Below are 20,353 nucleotides of genomic sequence, written 5' to 3'. Positions count from 1 at the left end.
TTGAAGCACTTTTCATTTGAATAGTTATTTGAACTTGAGCATTCCTGTGCAGTATTTGAGAAACTCATCCAGATTGGAGCAGACAACTCCTCTTTCCCACCTATCCTTGAAGGGTCACTGTCATATACAATCTGATCTTCAGGATAAGACCAAAGTAAGGAATGTGATGCTTTTTACAAAATGTGTTTCTGAGGCTCTTAAAGCCAAAAAAGAGTTTTAATTTCTGCTTGTGGCAATTTTTAAAGGTTGTTCAGCAAGGTGCAAACTTCAAGAGATCATTAATTAAATGCAGGGATTGCTGATGTCAAAGTCCAAAGCAGTCAGGCTAGAAAGAAATGCCTCAAGGCTGAGGGTCTGAAACATAGAAAATGCCTCTTGTTGCATTTTTACAGTTATTTACTTTATGAATGCTATATTTTTCTGCAGTTACAGTTTGTATAGTCTTTGAAAATTAAGAAGTTCCTGAAACAGCACCAAAAAAGAAAATATAGAAAATCAGTGTCATAAACCCTTGGTTTAATGGGTACCTAACTTTGTATACATCTTATTTTTAACATCCTTCTTTTCCATAGGTGTGTGTATATATATTCTCAAGCTACAATTTTGTTTGCATTTTCTGCCATACTCATTAATTTGTAAGAGTTCATTTTTAAAACTGAAAAACTTCTGCATTACATAAATGGAAAAAATAGAAATAAGATTAATTTTTAGTGTCTTGATCAAAATACTCAAATATTGGAAGCTGATTTGAGATTCTTGCACTCTGTCTAATCACTGGATATTTCTCCATTGCAACATTAACTCAAAGTTGTATGCATTTTAATTTTTTGAACAGCCTCTCCTGCTTTGATTTTGGACATGGTTTGTATCAGTTTTGGGAGGTGAGCTTAAACCTTGAGTTCTGCTTTAACTCAAGCAGTAACAAATTCATTTTGCAGTAAGAATTGCACAGTTCTTTTTCTACAACACTCTTTTCTTCCAAAGTAAACTCATAAATCCTCCCTTTTGACCATTTTGTTCTTATGGGCTGCAATTTATCTGGCAATTTACATGTATATTTGTTTAGTATTTGAACTTAATATTCCATATGCTATGCTGTATTTATATTCAGATCTTAAAAGGTCTTGAATATACATGCTGCAAGGGAGCCCTCCTGCTGGTGTGTTGCTGAAGTCAAAATCCTGTTAGTCTACCACTGTGACAGCCTTTAGGAGAAAAAGTTATGAAATATGTGTGAAAGTGGATGATTTCTGAAATCATTCAGGAATTTTGCAAAGGAGGGGATTCATTAGATGGGATTTCATTGCAGGAAAATAATGAAAAACCCGAAAACACTTAAACAGTACTTGTGGTGGTGTTGTATTAACCTCTTTCCAGCGTTTTCACAAATCTGTTTCACTATGATATAAAGGTGTAGATTTAGAAGATCAGTCATTATGGCCCAGAATCCCTTCACTCAGCCTTCCTGGTGATAGTTGTCTCTGAAGGAATGAAATCTTGTGTCTGGTCTTGCACAGTGCGTGCTGCAGCATGCCACAGCAAGACAGATGGCATGTTGCTATCAAACAGCTTTTGGGAGCTAAATTTCAGCCAGCCAACCAGACATTCACAGTCTATCTACCAAATTATAATTAAACCTTCTTCTGGCAGGTGCTCTGAAATCAGGATATGGTTTCATGAGTTACATCAGTAGGTGAAGGTCCCCTAAAATAGCAGGATGCAGGTGGCCCATTGCCACACATGTAGGCTGGAAGCAATAAAGCTGCTTTCTGATTAAACATGTAGATGGTATAGATGGATCTCCTCAGACTTCTGGCAGCACTGCTGATTCATCTCTCCATAATGTAAGTATGTCTGTGTTCAGCCAAACCCTGTGTAACACAGGGTGCCCTTTGTAGCAGAGGTGTCCATTTGCTGTCCTGTTAGTCTCAGGGTCATTTGTTACATCACTGCCTTCAAAGCCTATTATTTCTGGTGCAGAAGAAATGTTTACTGGCTGGGGTTAACATGCAAAAACCACATTGATTCTTATGCAGATATTCTGGAGCCATTCCTAGTTGTACTTTTCTGCATGAGAATGCAGTCTCAGCTCTTTGCTAGCTGCCCTGAAAATGGAAAGGAATTGGAAAATCTGCATCAAATTGGATAAATTTTGTCCTGAGATCTTCTGATTTTGCAAAGTCAAAATGAATGTTATGCTGCTACTCGTTGTATCTTTTTTCTTGGGAGTTTACAGCTAGAAGAAAACCCAGTGAATCTATTTATTATGGACAGGCCTGTGATTGTTTGTATCAGCTGTAGCCAGTACTAGCCAACCTGCATGCAGAGGAAATGGTTGGTTAAATGTGTTGGCAGTGTATGGTAATTCAGAGACAAGTAGCCAAGTTCTCTTGTATGCTGCAAAATATTTCCATGAATGACTCAGTCTAGTGGAGTGGTAAAAGCCCTTGGATGCACTTCCAGAAATCTGAGCAGCAGTGTGGATGTAATTACACAGGGCAGTGTAGATGTACACGAGGGATGATGGGAGCCAGGCATGGCAGCTAAGGTGTGGTGAAATCATGGTGATGCTTTGAATTCCTTTCATATATTATGTCAGTGCTCGGATTTCACAGGATATTCTGAGTTGGAAGGGACCTGGAAAGATCATTGAGTTCAGCTCTAAAGTGAATGGTCCCTGCAGGGATTAAACACACGACTTTGGTGTTATTAGCACATGCTCCAGCCAACTGAGCTAGTATCAGTATATCTAGCTTAGAACCAGGATCTTCTAATCCAGCCATAAACAGAATGTAAATAGGTTTTCAAGCTCATACTTACGGGTAGGAACTTCAAAAAATGTAAGGACTGCTATGTAATTGTTAACTCAAAGTTAATATATTAATAAATAGTTCATGCTGATCATCTTTAAATCTACTTTACAGTCTGAATTAATGTTTTGATGTGCATAGGTTTTACCCTGTAAAAATGTTTACTCAACTTTTTTGGTGGTTAAAGGAAAAAAAAATACTTCCCATGCATGTGAATCTCAACTGTCCTAATAATTATGTCACTTTTTTGGACAACTTAGATTTGTTTCAAGTCAGAAATTGTATAGGCAGGTCGTATCTCTAACTATACAATACTTTCACCTTTGTATTTTATGAGATTTCATGTGATTGATGCTATAACTGTGAAATTTTTAAAGTGTGTTCCGAGTCTGGTTTTCAAAACTGAACTCTTTCCCAGTTCCTAAAGCAAGAAGTGATTTTAGGGGTAAGTGACTGTTGTTACAATCACTCCATATCTTTGTTTTTGCTGAATTCCACTATGCAGTCAGTTCATGAGTCAGGATTTGTGGTATATAACGTAATTTAATTAATTTATACTTCAACATGCTAGTTGCCTTTAAAAAAAATCCTCTCCAGAGATCTCATAAATCTGTTCAGCAATAAAATCTCAGCCTCAGTAGAATTATCTGTGTGTTAGTTTCAGGGTGTTCTAGTTCCAGCAAAATTCTTTTCTACAAGTGATTTCTACCCTTTTTCTTTTCTCTTTGTACTATAGAAACTATTGCTTCTTTCACCTGGTCCAGTGTGGTAACTTGCTGCTGCTCCCCAAGAGAAGATCACCTTCTCCAATGTCTTGCTATTACTATGATTGAATTAAACTCAAAGCAGGCTTTCTTGAACTAGCTGTGAAGTTTGCTGTTTCTATTCCAAACCTGAAAAGGAACCTGTGCCATCAGAGTGCACCAGTAATATTACTTGGTCTAATTAAAAAAAAAAAAAAAAAAAAATATATATAGACTCTAGTTCATCTGCATTTCTTCAGGTTATCTCCGTGTGTTCTGCTTGCTGATGCTTAGGTTATAATGAACTCCAATTTTATTAAGTGCCAGTACCCTGTAGATCAGAGCTCCCCTGCTAATAATAATTTCCACTGTGTGCTGATAGGCAGTTTTAAGAGGTAACCCATATTGCTAGATTTAGGTATATGGATAGAGAACCTGTGCATCTTCTCATTCTCTGGTTACTTGACTCAAAAGCAAATTTGAAGATTAATCAGATTTATTGATTTCAGTGGTTTCTACAGTGAAATTGAACTTGAACTTGATCCTGTTCTGTATCAAGCTTCCCACTAAGTTAAATATCAAGCTCTTTAATACTGGACTGAGATGTTTGCAATCAAAATTGATAACGGTGAATTCATGTTCATTAAGGGAGAGAGAGAGGTATTTTTAATTAGATAGAACAGAAACAGGAAATTAAGAAAAGCTTGTTGGCTTGGTTATTAAGGTACTGAGATATGTTGCATCCAAGAGACAGCAAACCAATACTATCCCAGTTAGGCTGATCTGTCCTAGAAGCTGATATTCAATTACACTGCCATATATTGCATAGATATCTTCTGCTTAGGGGAGCTTTTATTGCATTTTTCCTTTTTTTTTTTTAACTGAATTGATCCACATTTTATATATTGCCAGCTGTTCATCTGTGTCTATTTCTTAATTTTTTTTTCTGTGGTCAGTTTTTATTTTCTCACTGTACATGTAATCCATGTGTTCTCTTAAAGCACATGAACAATTTGGAGGATTTTTGTAGCATAGCTTACTAAAAAGGCTTCTATTATAATCCATTTATTGCACACATTTTAATACCAGCAGAGAAAATTATTCCTTCAAGATTTTTCTATACTTTCAGTTACATTAGTATAATGTAATGGAAGCAAAGTCTATAATCAAAAAACTGTCTAAGTTAAAAGATGTTATAATAGGTGGAATAATTACTTCTATTCTTACAGGTATTGAAACCCATTTTTTGCTTTAGAAATTTGTCATAATCACAAGATCTTTGCCAGTAGCCTTCTAGAGAGTGAACGTGTTGTTAGTGATTGTAATTTTCACTTTACTGCTTTAAAACTGTTTTTTGAATGTAGAGAGAGAATACTTTTTTTAAAAATCAAAGTAAATGTAGAAAGAAAAGGACCTAAAAATAAAATCAAGACAGAAATCCAGTTACTGATTTTTTTCAGTTCATCAAGCTTCATTGAAAGTAGATTTTCCTATTCTAGGCGGGCTCATTCTTTTGAGATTGCATTCATTTAAAAAATGCAGTGACTTTTCCCTGGCACTCTGTGTTTTTCTCCCATTCTCAAAAGGATTCTTTTGTTAGAGAAGAGACCTCTTTGTTCCCATGGGCATCAGCAATGATTAAGTCAGTCCACGAGTCCTTTGTTAAAGCTAAGCAGAGGTTATCTTGTTTTGATTAATAGAAGCAATACTTGCTATGCTAGAGATTATCTGCTTCAGATGTTTATCAGCAAGATAAGCAAAGCTACCAATTTAGGCTTTAGGTAACTTCAAGTGAATAGTTTGAGTCCTCATTTTCTTGTAGTATTTTTAGCATTAACTTGATGTGGTAGAACACAAAAACCTGGTTTCATTTAGTGCAGCAGCAGTAGCTAATTTTAGTGAGGATTGTATCTTGTTTAACTGTTTAAAAAACTACTGTGCTTTTGCCTCAAACAAGTTCCATTCTGCAAGTTACTCTAAGAACCTGGCTGTTCTTTAAAGTGGAGAAAGATACTATGGGTTTCCTGCAGAACATAAACTGAAAACACAAAGCTCAAGGATTTGTGTATTAGACTGGATAAGGAGTTTTATAGCAGAAACAGATCTGTTCCTGGAGTGAAAAATGGTAGAAATCTGAAGTGTACACACACAAAAAACTGAAAAGATAGTTCAGGGAAAATAACTAGTTTAACACAGGCAAAGAGACAGAAAAAGGAATGGACTTTCATACAGAGTGTAAATCATGGAAGGTGGTGAAGTTGAGAATAAAGATCCTGGATTTTCTGTGATAAAGCACAGAAGACTGGAATGAGAAAAGATAAAATATCTGAATCTGGAGGGGTAAATTCTGCCAACAACCAAGACTTGCAAAGATGTGAATTATGGAAGAGTTAAATATTTATAGGTGTAGAAAAATAAGTTATTCTACTTACTTAGATAAGTTATTTCTACTTCTTCAGTATTTATAGCCATACTTTAACCGTGAGCTGTGTGCCTTAAGATTTCTGTTTAGTGTGTGTTTCTCTCCTTGGATGTCAGCTGCATTTTTGCTGTAGCTGCCTGTTCCATGGGCTCTCACTTTACAGTGAGAATTTACATAAATTTCTTCCAGTTTAATGAAGAATTGAGAAATGCTAGTTTGAAATTCAGTGTTTTGAATCAGGAAGTGTTTTATTTATTTTCAGTCTTCTTCCAAATCCAGAAATACTAGTGGCTGCTCTTGAATCATCTTGGCTTAAGTTCCATGAAAAGATTTTCTTTTTGACAGCTTCATTTTTTCTGTTACAGTGAAGCTGGGTTGTGAAGATTTAATTGTGAAAGATGAGTTCCATTAAAAGTAGCTATGCTAAAGGTATTCAAAAGCCCTGCACTAGCTTTCTGCTGGATTTCATCAATAGGCAGTCTAGTGAAATCCAGTTCTAATGAGATATTTATTCCTAGTGGTTCCTGGCAGTATCAGGACTTGTTTTAGAGCCAGCCATAGCTACGATCACTTCGTGGTGTTGAGCTTTGTTCTTAGATGGGAGAGGTTGTACTAAGTGGAGCCTGAAGGGTGATTATATTTAGGCAATGTAATGTGTAAAAGATCATGATCAGTGATCTAGCCTGTTGCAAATTCAGTGTCAACTTTTGCCGGGTTTTGAGGTTTTTGTGCCTAGTGTAGTTGGTACTGTGATGGAGATGGTGAATTATTAAGAATGCACCTTTAAACCTCATCAACAAACAATGCAGAGCAGCTCATCTTCACTCTTACATTATCTCTTTCATAGTCAATAGGTACTTCTTACAGAATTATATCTTCCTTTCCTGCCATATTGACAGCTATAAGGCATTTACAACTGTACTTACCCAAAAATGTTGCATTTACAAAGCACCGGTATCCCACAAATGGCATTGTCCATAGTACTTGCTCTGTCTCTTGTGGTATGTGGTCACCTGCAGCCAGGCTGTGATCTGAGTTGTCTGGGGCAACTGGCCTTTCTTGACCTCAGTGATTGTTCCAAAAACTGGATGTTTCTGACAGCTACAGCTTTTTACTAATTGGGATGTGCTAGTTGCCTTTTGGGAGTGCATCTTCTGGTGCACTTTTGTCGGAAAAGGATTCACTTATTTTGCACTAAGACTAAACTAAAGCACAGTAAATGAGGATGCTTTGGAGATTCACTTCAGAAGTCCATTTGTGATCTAAAATAAGTGTGCAATACAGACACCAACCAAACGCCCTCACTTTCAGTGGTGAGCCACAGGGGAGGCTGGTGCTGGCTGTACTTCCTCTGCCTTGAGTGGGAAGAGCTGTCATGCATGTGGAGTCAGTGAGGCACTGTGACATCTAGGGAGCAAATAGGTTTTGGTGGGTGTTTGTGAGATGCTTTCCATATCACCCTCTAACTGAGATAATGCTGGTTGTGAGAGTGACAGTTCAGTCCATATATGTAAAGCATGTGTAAATATATAATCCTTCTAATAAAAAATGAACATTGTATATTGCATTGTTTTCATTTTGGCATAAGCTCGTGTTCTGTTGCAAAGTCAAGAACAGTGCACACGAGCTTTTAGTGCTTTTTATTACAAAACCTCTCTGTGCAGACTGAAGCGAGAAACAGAATTGGAAGTCTTACAAAGAATTGAAGCAAACACAACTGAAAGGGAGCCCAGAAGCTAATTGCAATCCACCTGTTGCCCAAACCAGCAGTGACATGTCAGTGGTGTTCTTAACTGGCTTTTTCCTTCTCAGTCTTTCCTGCAGGTGTTCAGTGACAGATTTCCCAATATCTGCAGATACTGTGCAGTACTTCTTCATTAGCACCAAAGTTAAATATGTTCCCCACTGTATTACCAAGATACTGCTTGTTGCAAATTAATCCCATTGCGTTTTTTCCTTGCTGGTCTAGACAGAAACAATTTGTCTTTGTTCTTTCAGAATTCTCTTCTGTATTTGAACATTTCTCAATAGATTCTGTTAGCCCAAAGACTTTATTTAGGGCTACAGTGATTTATCATTTGACTTTCAGTTGAATTAAGAGTATTCAGAAAAGCCAATTTTCTGTCTTTTCAATTTCCCTCTGATTAATAATAGTTTGCACAAAATGACTGAGTGGAAAACTCATGTAGCATATTTTATGTTTATTACAAGCAACTGAATTTTAATCAGTCATTATGAACTTGGGTATTTTCTTTTTTAGAGAAAAGAAACGATGTTTGCACCATTTGTCAAGTGAGAGCTTATACATATATTAAAAAAATTGGGTAAGAGTTAGATCCAAGGTGTACTTACATTATGTGTGGAAAAAATCTCAAAAGATATTTCATGAAACAATGACAAAAAAAAATAAACTCCTTTTTCTGAGAATGAGGAAGAGTATGTAATATGAGGTTATGGATGGATGTTTTTACATTTTAGTAATTCTTGAAAAATTGTTCAGAGAACCCATTCTAAACTTATCTAGTAAGAAGACTCACTCACTATTTTGGAATCATTGTGTTGATGTTTCATGCTTCCCACACAATCTTAGAAAGCTTGTCTTCTTCCTTCTTAGGAAAAGTTTTATTTTTTAAGAGATATCACTGCTGGAATATTATAAAACTACCATGAATGTTTTGTGTTAACAGATAAAACATGCATACTCCCAAATATATGCATTTTCTGAGAGGAATGAAAAATATTTTGTAGCCTTGGACATTTGGTTTCACGATGCAGCAAGCTGAGCTGCAATTTATTTTACAGCAAGTGGATTATGAATAAAAATGCTGATGCACATGGATTTTAAATTATCATTATACATTGGTTTTTGTGCGAATAGGGTCTCAGTTGACCCAGTCAAGGCCTGAAACTGCTTTGCACCGTGGCTGTTATATGGAGGCAAAGCAGAGGCATACTCTGCCAGATGATCCTTTTCTTTGAGGCTGTGACAAGGCCAAGGGTGCTGGAAGGTATTTGGATATTTCTGGAAGCAAGTGTGTTTTGGTGGCTTTATAATCTCCTAACTCTAGTTGCCTTCTATCTAGCCAACACAAGTTATAAAGACAAGCAGAAAAACCCCACGTAAAGAACATATTAGGTTGTTTAAATAGAAAGTATTTAGAATATAGTGCATTGCTGCATAAATGAATGAACAATTTAACAAAACCAAAGTACCAAGTCATCTTGCTTTTGCACAGCACAGTCCAAGGGTTGCAGGCAAAGCCCAGTGAATTGTGTATTTGTTTGTTTCAGAACGCCAGGCGTGTACAGCTATGGCTGGCTCCAGCGTCCTCGCCTCCAGCGTGGCCGGTGTCAGCAAGGAGCTGATGGAGCTGCAGCACCTCATCCAGTTCCCAGAGGAGGTTGCCAGCATTCTGACCGAGCAGGAGCAGGAGCTCTACCGCAGAGTCTTACCCATCGACTACCTCTGCTTTCTGACCAGGGATTTGGGCAATGCTGAGTGTCAAAGCAAGCTGCCATCTATCAAGGCATCCATATCTGCTACTATCCTTTCTTCTCCCAATGGTGAACATAATGCTGTAGAAGATCTTGTGACAAGGTTTAATGAGGTAAAAGAAAACTTTTGAATTGCTTTTTTAAAGGGTTATTACCTGTGTGGGTTAGTTTCCTTTATCTCTAAGAGCTGAGTTTAGCTATAGCAACAGATTTTTAAAATGTGAGTTAAGATGACCAGGGGTTTAGCTAAATAACTTGTACTGAACTTAGTAGAAGCTATGTGACCAGTTTTCTCAGTGGCCTAACTTTTTCTTGCGCATTGTAAAGATGAAGAAAAAAAACTACAGACTTCTAATTTTTTGTATTTATACTGACAGTATGGGTACAGTTTCAGTCAATTTATTATTTTGTTTAGGTGCAGGAGTTCTATTTATTTATATTGGACTTTTGTAGACTAAGCATGATCTTAGGAGTCAGCACAGAAGTATTATAAACTAGAATTTTCTGTATTTTCTTTAATGTAACTACACTAATCCGTATTATTTATTTATTTAATCACTGTGTGTGTCTTGAGCATTGCTATACAAAGTGTCACTTGGCATGACATCTTCACAAGCCAAATATTGAGTTCTTTATTGAGATTTTATTTTGTTTTTAGGAAGGTGGTCCTCTGATGAGTTAAATAGAAAATTGATTAAGGATTGAGAAAAGGATAAAAACATCCACCCAAAACCCCAACCCAAATCAAAATGAAACCACTTAAATAAAAACTCATGTTTTAGCTGCAGAAATATGGAACAGTTGTTTCTTCTTTTGGGAGGGTGAACTATTTGCAGTGTTAGCAGTTTCTAGAATTGTAGAAGTGGAATAGAATGAATATAAAGTTGACTTAATGCTTTTTTAGTTTGCTATCCACTGCATTCTTACGGTGGGTGAGATGAAAATCATGCAGGTAACAAACAAACCAACATAAAATTAATTAAATATAGAAGAATATGTATTAACCTCCAGTGAGCTTCCTGTGTGCTGGGCAAAGAAGAAGAATCAGTGAGTGACTATTTAGCATGTTTCAAAATGTTCATTATTCTTGCATGTTACTGAGATTTAGCAACTAAAATAGGGTAAATATATTGTCTTCTCTCACCTCATTCAATTATGGGAACATACATAAAGGTTGCAACTACAATATTCAGTCTTTAAACAGAATCTAAAAGTAGTTTAAATTAGCTGCAGTTGCAGTACTCAAGAAGATGCTGTGGCTGGTGTGTGTCTGGAGAGGTGCTGACCCAGCTGGGGCACTCCTTGCTCTGGGGCTTCTCTTACAGCAGTCACTGAATGAGACCATGGCCAAGCTGGGCTACAACCTGGTGAGGCACAATGCCAGGGCAGTTTCTTGAGGTTGTATTGTCATCAGCTGTACAAATTAGACCATTCTGACATTGAAGGGTCACAGGATTGAAAAGCTAGTAGGTTCTGAAGAAGTCTTGTCAGAAATGACTGCGTCTGTTCCATACCAATGACAATTTTAGCATTAAAGTTGCCTTTTGATAAAACAGTCAGCATTATCTTTTAATCTTAGAGGTTTGGACTTTGCAGTTTTTGCTGTCTAGTGTTCCTTGTTTGGTAATGGTACAGGATAGTTTTTTATATAATTTGAATTAATTCCCAGATATTCAGTGCACAGATTCTTTGGTATTTCGTGCAATAGATTATTTGAAGTACAATCTGGAATAACTTTTTAAAAACGTAGATGCTGTATGTTTAAATGGAGTTATAGTACAATATTTACTGCTTGTAATAAATCACTGTTTTGCTATATGCTTTATCTTATTGTGGATTATATCAGTTGCCATAGCCAATCATGAGCATGAACTCTCAAAACGTCTTTGTTTATAAATGGAAAGAAAATTCTTGTACCAAGAGTCATGATTTTGTTGGCAAAGATCAGTGAGCACTTGCTGATTTTTTTGGCATTGCCTATAGAAATACTGAAGTGTATTTATAATGTGGGAGCCAAAATTACTTTTAGGATGATGGGCTTCTAATACATGATGGGGAAAAACAATTTCATGTCATTGTTCTGTTAAATAGCAGTTATATTCTTTAGAGTAATTTCATAAAGTAGTATACTTTTTAGTATTTTTTTCTGATGATACATATTAAGGAGGAACTTTATGTGAAATGACAGTCAATCCTGAAGATTTTGGGATACATTCAGTATCACCAGCTATAAATAAAGCCTGTAGTCTTTAAGCTTTGATTAAAAATGTAATTGCATAATAGTGGAGCCTTGGGCACAACACGTACCCATTGGTGAGACACAGCTCATACTTCATTTGCTGATAATAATATCCAATTGATCTTGGAGTTTTGTCAGAGCAAGACTTTAGACCAACCTAAAGACAAATTATCTTTCCTGTTACAAAATGTAATTAAAAGCTGATTCTGATTAGAGTGAAATACAGTAACATCTACCTTTACAAAACTATTGGCTCTAAGTCTCTAGGACTGTGCACTTAATAGTAGTAGTAATATATTTTTTTGCTCTGATGGAGCTTTAACCATAAGAAGTTTAGTTTTCAAGGATGTAAAACTGTAGGAAGAAACTGTTGAGATTCTGCAGAGTTAGGAGAGCCCTGGCAGCTGGGAAGTTAGGAAAGTGGTACCTAAGTGTGTTTTAGGACTAACAACTGTAACATACCTTTTTCCATCTCTCCTTATTGCCTACTGTGCCTTTCTCTTCATTTAGTTCTTTTGTCTGATTCTTGTTTGACATGAGTTCCCCCTGCTTCTTTACCTGGAGTGACATGTGCTCCTTCATCAGTGTCAGATGCCAAAGTCTTCCTGGGATTCTGTTTCTTTTTCTATCTCTTTAACTCCCAAGCTCTTGCACCTTTCTAACTGACTCACAGCCACTCTTCTGCCAGTCACAGAGACACAAGCACAATGTACATGTTGCAAACATTTATGTTTATATAAACATTTAAAATAATTTCAATCATTGCTTTATATAAACATGACAAGAGTCTCTTGTAACTTGATCTTTCTGGCTTAAGCTTCAAGTAAAAGAGAACCAGTAAAACCTTAAAAAAACTAAAACTTTTCATTTTCCATGCTAAGATATGTGTACAGAGCAATTGAGAGTTCTTAGATTGAAAGTTGCACCAGATTAGAAGATCATTCAGACAGCTGACCAAAGGTAGTCCCACTACTAAACTGAAAATACAAAATAAGAATTCAAATGCTTAAGGTGATTTTTTGAAAGATATGGTTGCCAAAAAATAAGCTAAAAAGGTAAAAAAGTTTGAAAAGTGTTATTATGGCCCTGCTACTGGAGTGGGTTCATCACTCACTGAATCATTCTTAAAATCAGTAAAGTTAATTAAAATATGGTTACTTAGGACACTTAATGATGTTAGTTTTATTTTTAATGGTTAAATTTTGAAGATTTTTTCATTGTTCATTCAAAATACAAATTTAAACCTCTCTAGCAAAACAGAGACATATCATTTTACTGAAATAATGGAATGTAAATAAATATTGTACTCTGTCTCTTAGTTCAGCATTTTTTTGCAATGCCTAAATGGGTTTGCATAATGCTTTTAAAAAGATTGTGTTTGTACAAATATCAAACTCTTTCCAGTCCTTGTTTGGAATAGTGTTTAATCAGATTTAAAATGGTAAATGTTCTCTGTAAGGTTATATAATTTCACACAAGCATGTAAAGTAAACCATCTGTTCATAAGATATGCAATTTAAAATATTCAGATTTTAAAAATGCATCTGAAAATTATTTTGCATATTATACCAAGAGCCAAAAAAATTTAATAATTAAACCTCAATGAAACCCATGTAAAAAAATTCCAGTTGTGTTTTATGCACAGAACTGTGTGTAAATATATACACAGATATTCATCAATATGCACTGACAGGTTTGTGCAGTTAGCAGTGCATAGGAACTCACTGCAGCCAGCTATTAGTGCTAAAGCTGCATACTGATAGTGTTTTTTAATTGTTGTTTTTAAAGGGAGAAATTGGACTATCCTGATACACTAAGAATTCTGCTTTTAAACAAAGTAATGTTTTTCCCTCTAGCCATAATTTCCATATGATATCTGATGAAGGTTATTTTTCACGTTCTTCAGATTTTACTCAAATTTCTTGATTTTTATCAAACAAAATTACTAAAACCAGAGTGGCTTGGTTGAATGGGTTATAAATTGCCATGCTTATCCATTGGATACCTTAAGATATCTTCTTGTTTTGTATGCAGAGAGATTTTATACACATACTTTATTTTGTCAGTATTAAAATTTCTTGCTTTCTTGCTCCAGTGTAGGCAGTATTTAAATCAGCTACAATTTGTTATAGAAAGATATCCATGGCTAATTTATGGTAGGACTTAAAGAAGGTATGCACTGTAATCTTACCTAGTGGTAAACCAGAAGATTTTGTTTTACTTGCTAGCAATAGTAATTGTTAAACTTCAGGCAGGCAGCTGTGTTTAGTAATTTCACCTCTGAAAGATGCATCTGTCAAGAACTATGAAATTCCTAAAAATGTAATATAAATATAGAAGATATAATTTCTTCCATCTAGCATCACCCACTGAAGTATGTAGCTTGGGAATTGCTGTAAGAGTTTTACAGACTAAAGCACTGGCAAAATGAGTGTAAAACACTACAGATGATAAAACACTGCACATTGAAAATGGAAATTGAAAATTATTTCCTCCCTCAATAGCACCACTACATTTACATTCTCATGAAATATAAAAAACAAATTAATTCCCATTTTTAAGAAACACATAATACATTTTCTAGGAGCTATATAGAGAATAGTAAAGAATTTATATATATATAAATAGAAATTAATATATATCCATATATATATGAATTATCATAAACTTGAGTATTAGAAGACTGAAGTAAGAGGATAAATGAAGAAAACCCATGGCAAATTTAGGGATACAGTTAATAATTCAACATGCATTAAATGCTGTTGTGCACTACATGGAGCAAGCTTCCCATAGAGTGAATCATAAACAGTCCTGTAGGTTGCATTTGTACAGAGATTTAAGGTCATGTACCATAACTTGAGGATCAAGTTCCATCAGGGGTGTCTCTTTCATGTCCTTCATGTTTTGTCAGTAAAAGCAGCTGAGCCTCAGTAATAAGCTATATCCTGCCCCTGACAAACTGGGAGATTTGCATATAGATTTGACTTGAAATCAGTGTTAGTTCAATAATTAGGTAATTAAAAACATGGGGCTCATTTTGTGTTTTTAGTGACTGATATGTATTTCCCATGTTTAAAAGTAAAAAACAAACAAAAAGACTGAGTAAAAATATGCCTTTCCTAAATGCATTAGCAATAGCTAACCTGAATTTACTTGAAGTATTTGATCAGAGAAAGATAAGCCAAAAACCTTCTAAAAAATTGGTTATTTAATAAAACAGATGTTGGTACAGTTGAAATAGTAGAGGTGATATAAAAAGATAATTTCAGAAAACCTGAAACCGTACAGATCTTTTTGTACAAATTGTAGTACATATTGCTCAGTACAGCTTGCATTGCCAAGACATCTGGTGTGGGTCCTGTGTGCTCAGATCCAGATTTGAAGGAGACTCCTGTTATCTCTTAAACTTTGTAAATGAGGCTACTTTCTGTATATCTGAACTTAATCTGGCTCAATGTTGTTAGTGCTTCTATTAGAGCACCAGAAAATATTTCAATTTTAAGCAAACATCTGTTCAATTTTGCTTGTTTAGTACTTAATATTAGTAATCCTGAAAGACACTCATTTTTATCCATCTGAATGAAAAGATTGATGTTATTATCAACTTGTTTAAGTTGTGTGTTAATTTATTACTTTTCTTGTGTCTTGCAATCATGTGGGTTATCGTAACCAGGCCAGGATACATTTTCTCATGCTTTTCAGACTCATCAGCAGGGCAGCGGAAATCTAATTATAGGTTTGCTGTGATGATTTCTGGTCTGAAGGGAGCTTAAAATGAGTTACATAAGCAGAACTATCTAGTCATGTGTAAAAAAAAAAAAGTAAACTAAGGAAATAATGATTACTGTGTTGATACGTAGATTGTGATCTGATGTTGAAGTGCTGTCCAACACAAAAACCTAATCCAAAAAGTTTTACTGCTCATTCTGACAAGCACTTGCAGTGTATTTTGGTCTCCTTGGCAAGGCTGCTCCTGTGCACTCTTTGGCTGGGATGTGCTGTGTGCTCGGCGCCGCCTGAGTCGTGCTGCAGTCGTGGCAGCTGATGGTGCTCCATCCTCAGCTCAGGTGTTCCTCGGCTGTGCTGCAGCTGGGGAGGTGGCTCTGCCAGCCAGCCAAGAGGGAAGTGCTGCAAGAGGAGGTGCTGTTCTCTGTCCACCTAGCTGGAGTGTCCAGAAGTCACGGCTTGCCAGGGTGCAGCTTCCTTTTGCTCTCTTCCCCCACTAGAAAACCCCTGGGTTTAGTGACAGAGAAATTGTGCCACATCAAAATAGTCTGTTCTACTTGCTTGCCAAAGTGGAAAAAGCAGGATTCTGAATTCAGCTTCCAGGTGAATTCCATAGCCACCAAGAAATAAGTACCTATAGAGTTCTCTGCTTTTCCTTTGTGTGAGGTGCATCGAGCTCAGCTGTACACAGACAGTGTCTGATGAAACCCACTTCTGAACTTCCATTTCAATGAAAATTTTGTTAAGTTATTTCTTGAATACCATCTGTTCCTGATGTCCAGGAAAAATTAAAATACCAACATTTCTGAAGCAGGCATGTTCATTATTTCTCAGGAGTGGTTTGTATCTTTAGATGCTCACTTCTGTCCCCCAATTCTGCCCAATCTATCTGCCTTTGCCTATACTATTTTAAAATTAAAAGATTCAGACAGTTTATTTTGCTTCTAGTTTAGTGAAAGATTTTAAAAATGTTTCTACTTCTCTATTGTTGTCCTGCAAGAGGAGTGAGCATGAACTTCATGGTCCCTTTTGTACCCTTCTTTTTCACTTACATGGTATACAGTATCTCAAGGCTGCAAAGGCTCATCCATGCTGCCCTTTATAATTTTTTCTTTGTGTTTGCAGATTGTAAAAGTTCCTCATGCTGTTTATAGCAGTCTTAAACTCTCATTTAAATATAGTTTCAGCAAGTGGCTGCCCTAGTTTAAAGGTTTCCTCTTAATAGAGAGTCTGAAGTCAGTTGTCTTTTTAGACATTCTTTCTCAATTTTGATACTGTTTTCTCCTAATCATTAGATCTTTACTATCTTAGATTAAAACATAACTGTTTAAAATTATATGATTCTTTAAAATTTCTAAAACTATGTTAATCAAATCATTACTACATTTGGTATTTCATAGTAAACAAATATTAATTTTTTGTGAGATTGAACGGTTAGCAGTTGCATTACCTAACATAGCAATTTCTGGAAAATGAGAATAGTACCCAAAAATAATATGTCACTTTATTCCAGCATACAAAAACAAATTTGTTCCACAGATCTGACTGTTTTGTTTCACATTTTCTGATTTTTTAATGGATTTGCTTTATTATCTTTTATTCTGCTTTTGCCCTCATTTGACCTCCATGCCATGTAGTGCTATGGTGGTTTGTATTTTCCATGCCTTCATGCTCTTCAGGTATGCACTTCTTTGCTGATTGAGTTTTTATATTTTAGGAATAACAACTGAACACATCAAATAAAATTTTAGCTGGGTTCAGGTTCTCACTGAGCTGCTGCAGTGATTAGTCTGCTGCCCTTGGTGCTCACAGCCTATTAGAGCATCCCTATATCCATCGTCCTCACTCCTGAGTATGTTCCCAGTGAATGACTTTCTTCAATAATTCAGTCCTAAAAGAGTGATTTTTTTTTTTTTTCTTTATATAGGAGTATGACTATTCTCATCTGGACACTTCCCATGTATTGTTTATTTGCCATCACACAGATTAAATAGTAACTTAGATTCTTCATAGTCTTTAACTGTCCTCCCTCAGGAGTGGGTGGCTTGGAACACTGAGTCTATATAGACTTGCATAAATACAAACCCTATATATTTTCCTGTTAGTAATAATGCATTTACATTTTTATTTCTCATGCTTGGTTTTTAAAATAAAAGTCTATGGCCCCTGAGGGGTGAAATGGCATTTTCTAATTTTTATAAACCTCTCCTCACACTGGTATTATCTGTAAACACTTGAGTCCTTCAGGACCAAAGAATGGAACACAGTGTCAGTAAACAAATCACGTTTCTTGCCTCCTAAGTGTTTACACAATGACAAAAAACAAGCCTCCAGGGAGTCATATTGTAAAAAGAAACAGTTGGTTTAAATTAGGTTTCCATGTGAAATATAGCTACTTTTAATGGATGTTATGGGAACATAAACTGGAAAGAAAATCTGCACACTGATAAAATGAAGGGTTGATTTTTATTTTTTAAATACAGAAAGAATCATGTACTAAGTTGATTTCTGATTCTAGCATTCATTAATTCCCAAAGAGAAGTTAGTAGTATGGGCACACTTTGGAAGATGAGATTTCTTTTTATTTACTTCCTTTGTGATCTTGCAAACAGGTAATACAAGTTATCTGAAATGTTTGATGCACACAGGAATTAGCAGAATTGTGCATTTAATGTGTCTAGTTTTATGAAATTAACCAAAACTAAAAAAAATTCCAAAAACTTGATTAACTTTCATGGTTCATTTTGTTAACAAGGGTTTATTCACTGTGGGACTGAGATCTATAAGCCATGTTAATGAGAATTTATACTGCAGATCTCTCCAGCAGCTTTAGAAATCAGCACTAGCTGAAGCTGTCCATTTTCTTCTGTGGCATCAGTGCATATTCAGAATATCTCACATTGAGATGCCGTAGTTTTTTGTTTAATAAAAGTTTTTCTAAACTAGTTAATGATTTTACTCTTGTCATGTGAATATGTCACAGTGTTTGCAATGCATATGTGATTTGGCTATGAGCATGTAAGTGGAATTTTGACTGATACCCTCCTGATGGAAGAAAGCAAACAAACCCACATTATCTGGCAAGTATGCATGAGTGCTCCAAGTGGCATTGCCCTGGCTGACCATATTGTCTGTTTGGTTTTACCAGGTGAGCTCATGGGTTACCTGGCTGATCCTGACTGCAGGTTCTATGGAGGAGAAACGAGAAGTCTTCTCATACTTAGTTCATGTGGCAAAATGCTGCTGGAATATGGGCAACTACAATGCTGTAATGGAATTCCTGGCAGGGCTAAGGTACTGGCAACTTTTTTTTTAATATGGCTTTTCAGTGATAGATTACATTGCAGTTTCTGTTAAACAGATGTCTCTGGAGAACAATGAAACTAAGCAAATCCATGGCTAAGCCACTTCATCTCATGCTGTGACTTTCTAGTAATCCTTTTTGGAAAAATGAAGCAAGCTAAACCCTTTATTTTTTTCTCAAAATGTTCTGAAGACTCCATCAGTTTTCCTGGTGCACACTAAATGTCTTGCATTAGAAATCTTTTTTTTAACATAAATTTTTTAAAATATGAAAAGAAGATGGGAAAGCAGTTGTGGTTTATCTAATGAGCTATGACTAATGTAACTTGGGATTGGAGTCTCCAGAACATAAGTGAAATATATTCATGGTGATGCTCTAAAAGGATCAATCTTAACTGTGAGAAAGAAATTACCCCAAAATGACAAAAAAATCCCATCAAGACTAAACATCCAAATCTGGTTTTTAAACCCTCTGATTTACTTATGCAGACCAGTGTTGGGATTTCATACTGTCATGGTCGTATGTGGAAGGACCTGCATTATCTCAAGAAGAGAGTAGGGGCTCAAAGAAGCTCATTGTGTGCTTTCCTCTGGAGTGACAGGTTCATGTGGGGCCAGGGGAGCAGTGCCTTAGCACTGGCAGTTCAGAAAGCAGCAAATGGGACTGAACAGGGAAGAGTTAAGATCAAATTTCCCATCTCTTGGCTTTGACCCTCCTTGTATAACATTTGTGTAACAAAGCTCTAAAGTGTTTGCATTGATGTTCTTTGTGGTTTAGTAAGGATCTCATTGAGGTATTTGTTTATGGTTTTGGTGTATAAAGCTCATTTGGAATATTCATAGGCATGGGAAGTATATTTCAGCAGAATACATCCACAGTCTCTAAGCCATGTAAGTTATGGGGGAAAACTCAAAGCCAGTTAAGGGCTTTATTTTGTCTCTAATGCATCTGCACAGCACACGAGATAAAGGAGAGGAAGGCTGGTGCTGATGGGCATTTCCAGGACAGGGATGGAAAGTGGGGTTAAGGGCAGTCTACTGTGAGTGTATTTTTGGATCTTTTGGTATGTCTGAGGCCCGGGGTGGAAAGAAAGGCCACATGATTACATAGATCAGCTCAGAAGGTAAGAGAACTCCCAGAGGTACTCCCAGTCCTTGGAGCTATTTCTGTTGGAAATCAGAATTTCATTTCAGCCAGAGCTCTGCACTGGCGCCAGAGACTTCGAACATGGTCCTGACTTCCTTATTTCTATAAAAATAAATAATATATTTTGTGAGCAAACTGGGGAAGAAATCAATGTAATTTTTTTTTAAATAAACGTAATTAAAATTGCCCAACTTTTATGGATTGTGCATAATACAGCTGAAGAAATTTGTAAGAAGCAGTCTGATTTATCTTTATGTTGTTTCCTTAATAATTTCTAATTTCTTTATGGGCCTTAGAAATTTTAGGCAATGACACAATAAAAATGTTAGAAAGCCTGCTGATATATTTTTTGCAGCTGTTTTTTTATTAAAATGTTACATACTGCTCCAGTAGATCAGACTGATAGTTTCTCATTTTAATTTTTGTTCTTTGATAGTACAATGGGGAGAATTTTCATTAAAATGATGG

At 36.0% G+C, this 20,353-nt stretch overlaps 1 protein-coding gene across 3 annotated transcripts in view; it reads left to right on the top strand.

Moving 5' to 3' along the window:
• PLCE1 (phospholipase C epsilon 1) overlaps positions 1 to 20,353 on the top strand; it is a 136,680-nt gene that overhangs the window by 77,818 nt on the left and 38,509 nt on the right. For all 3 annotated transcript variants that reach the window (XM_079312910.1, XM_079312911.1, XM_079312912.1), the window contains 2 exons: positions 9,267 to 9,583; positions 18,584 to 18,729. In XM_079312910.1, coding sequence (XP_079169036.1) covers positions 9,267 to 9,583; positions 18,584 to 18,729 — 463 coding nt within the window. The remainder of the gene's footprint in view (positions 1 to 9,266; positions 9,584 to 18,583; positions 18,730 to 20,353) is intronic.

This window comes from Erithacus rubecula, assembly GCF_903797595.1.
Source record: "Erithacus rubecula genome assembly, chromosome: 9".
Taxonomy (NCBI): domain Eukaryota; kingdom Metazoa; phylum Chordata; class Aves; order Passeriformes; family Muscicapidae; genus Erithacus; species Erithacus rubecula.
Note: the sequence above shows the minus strand (reverse complement) of the source record. Positions and strands in the feature narration are given on the sequence as shown.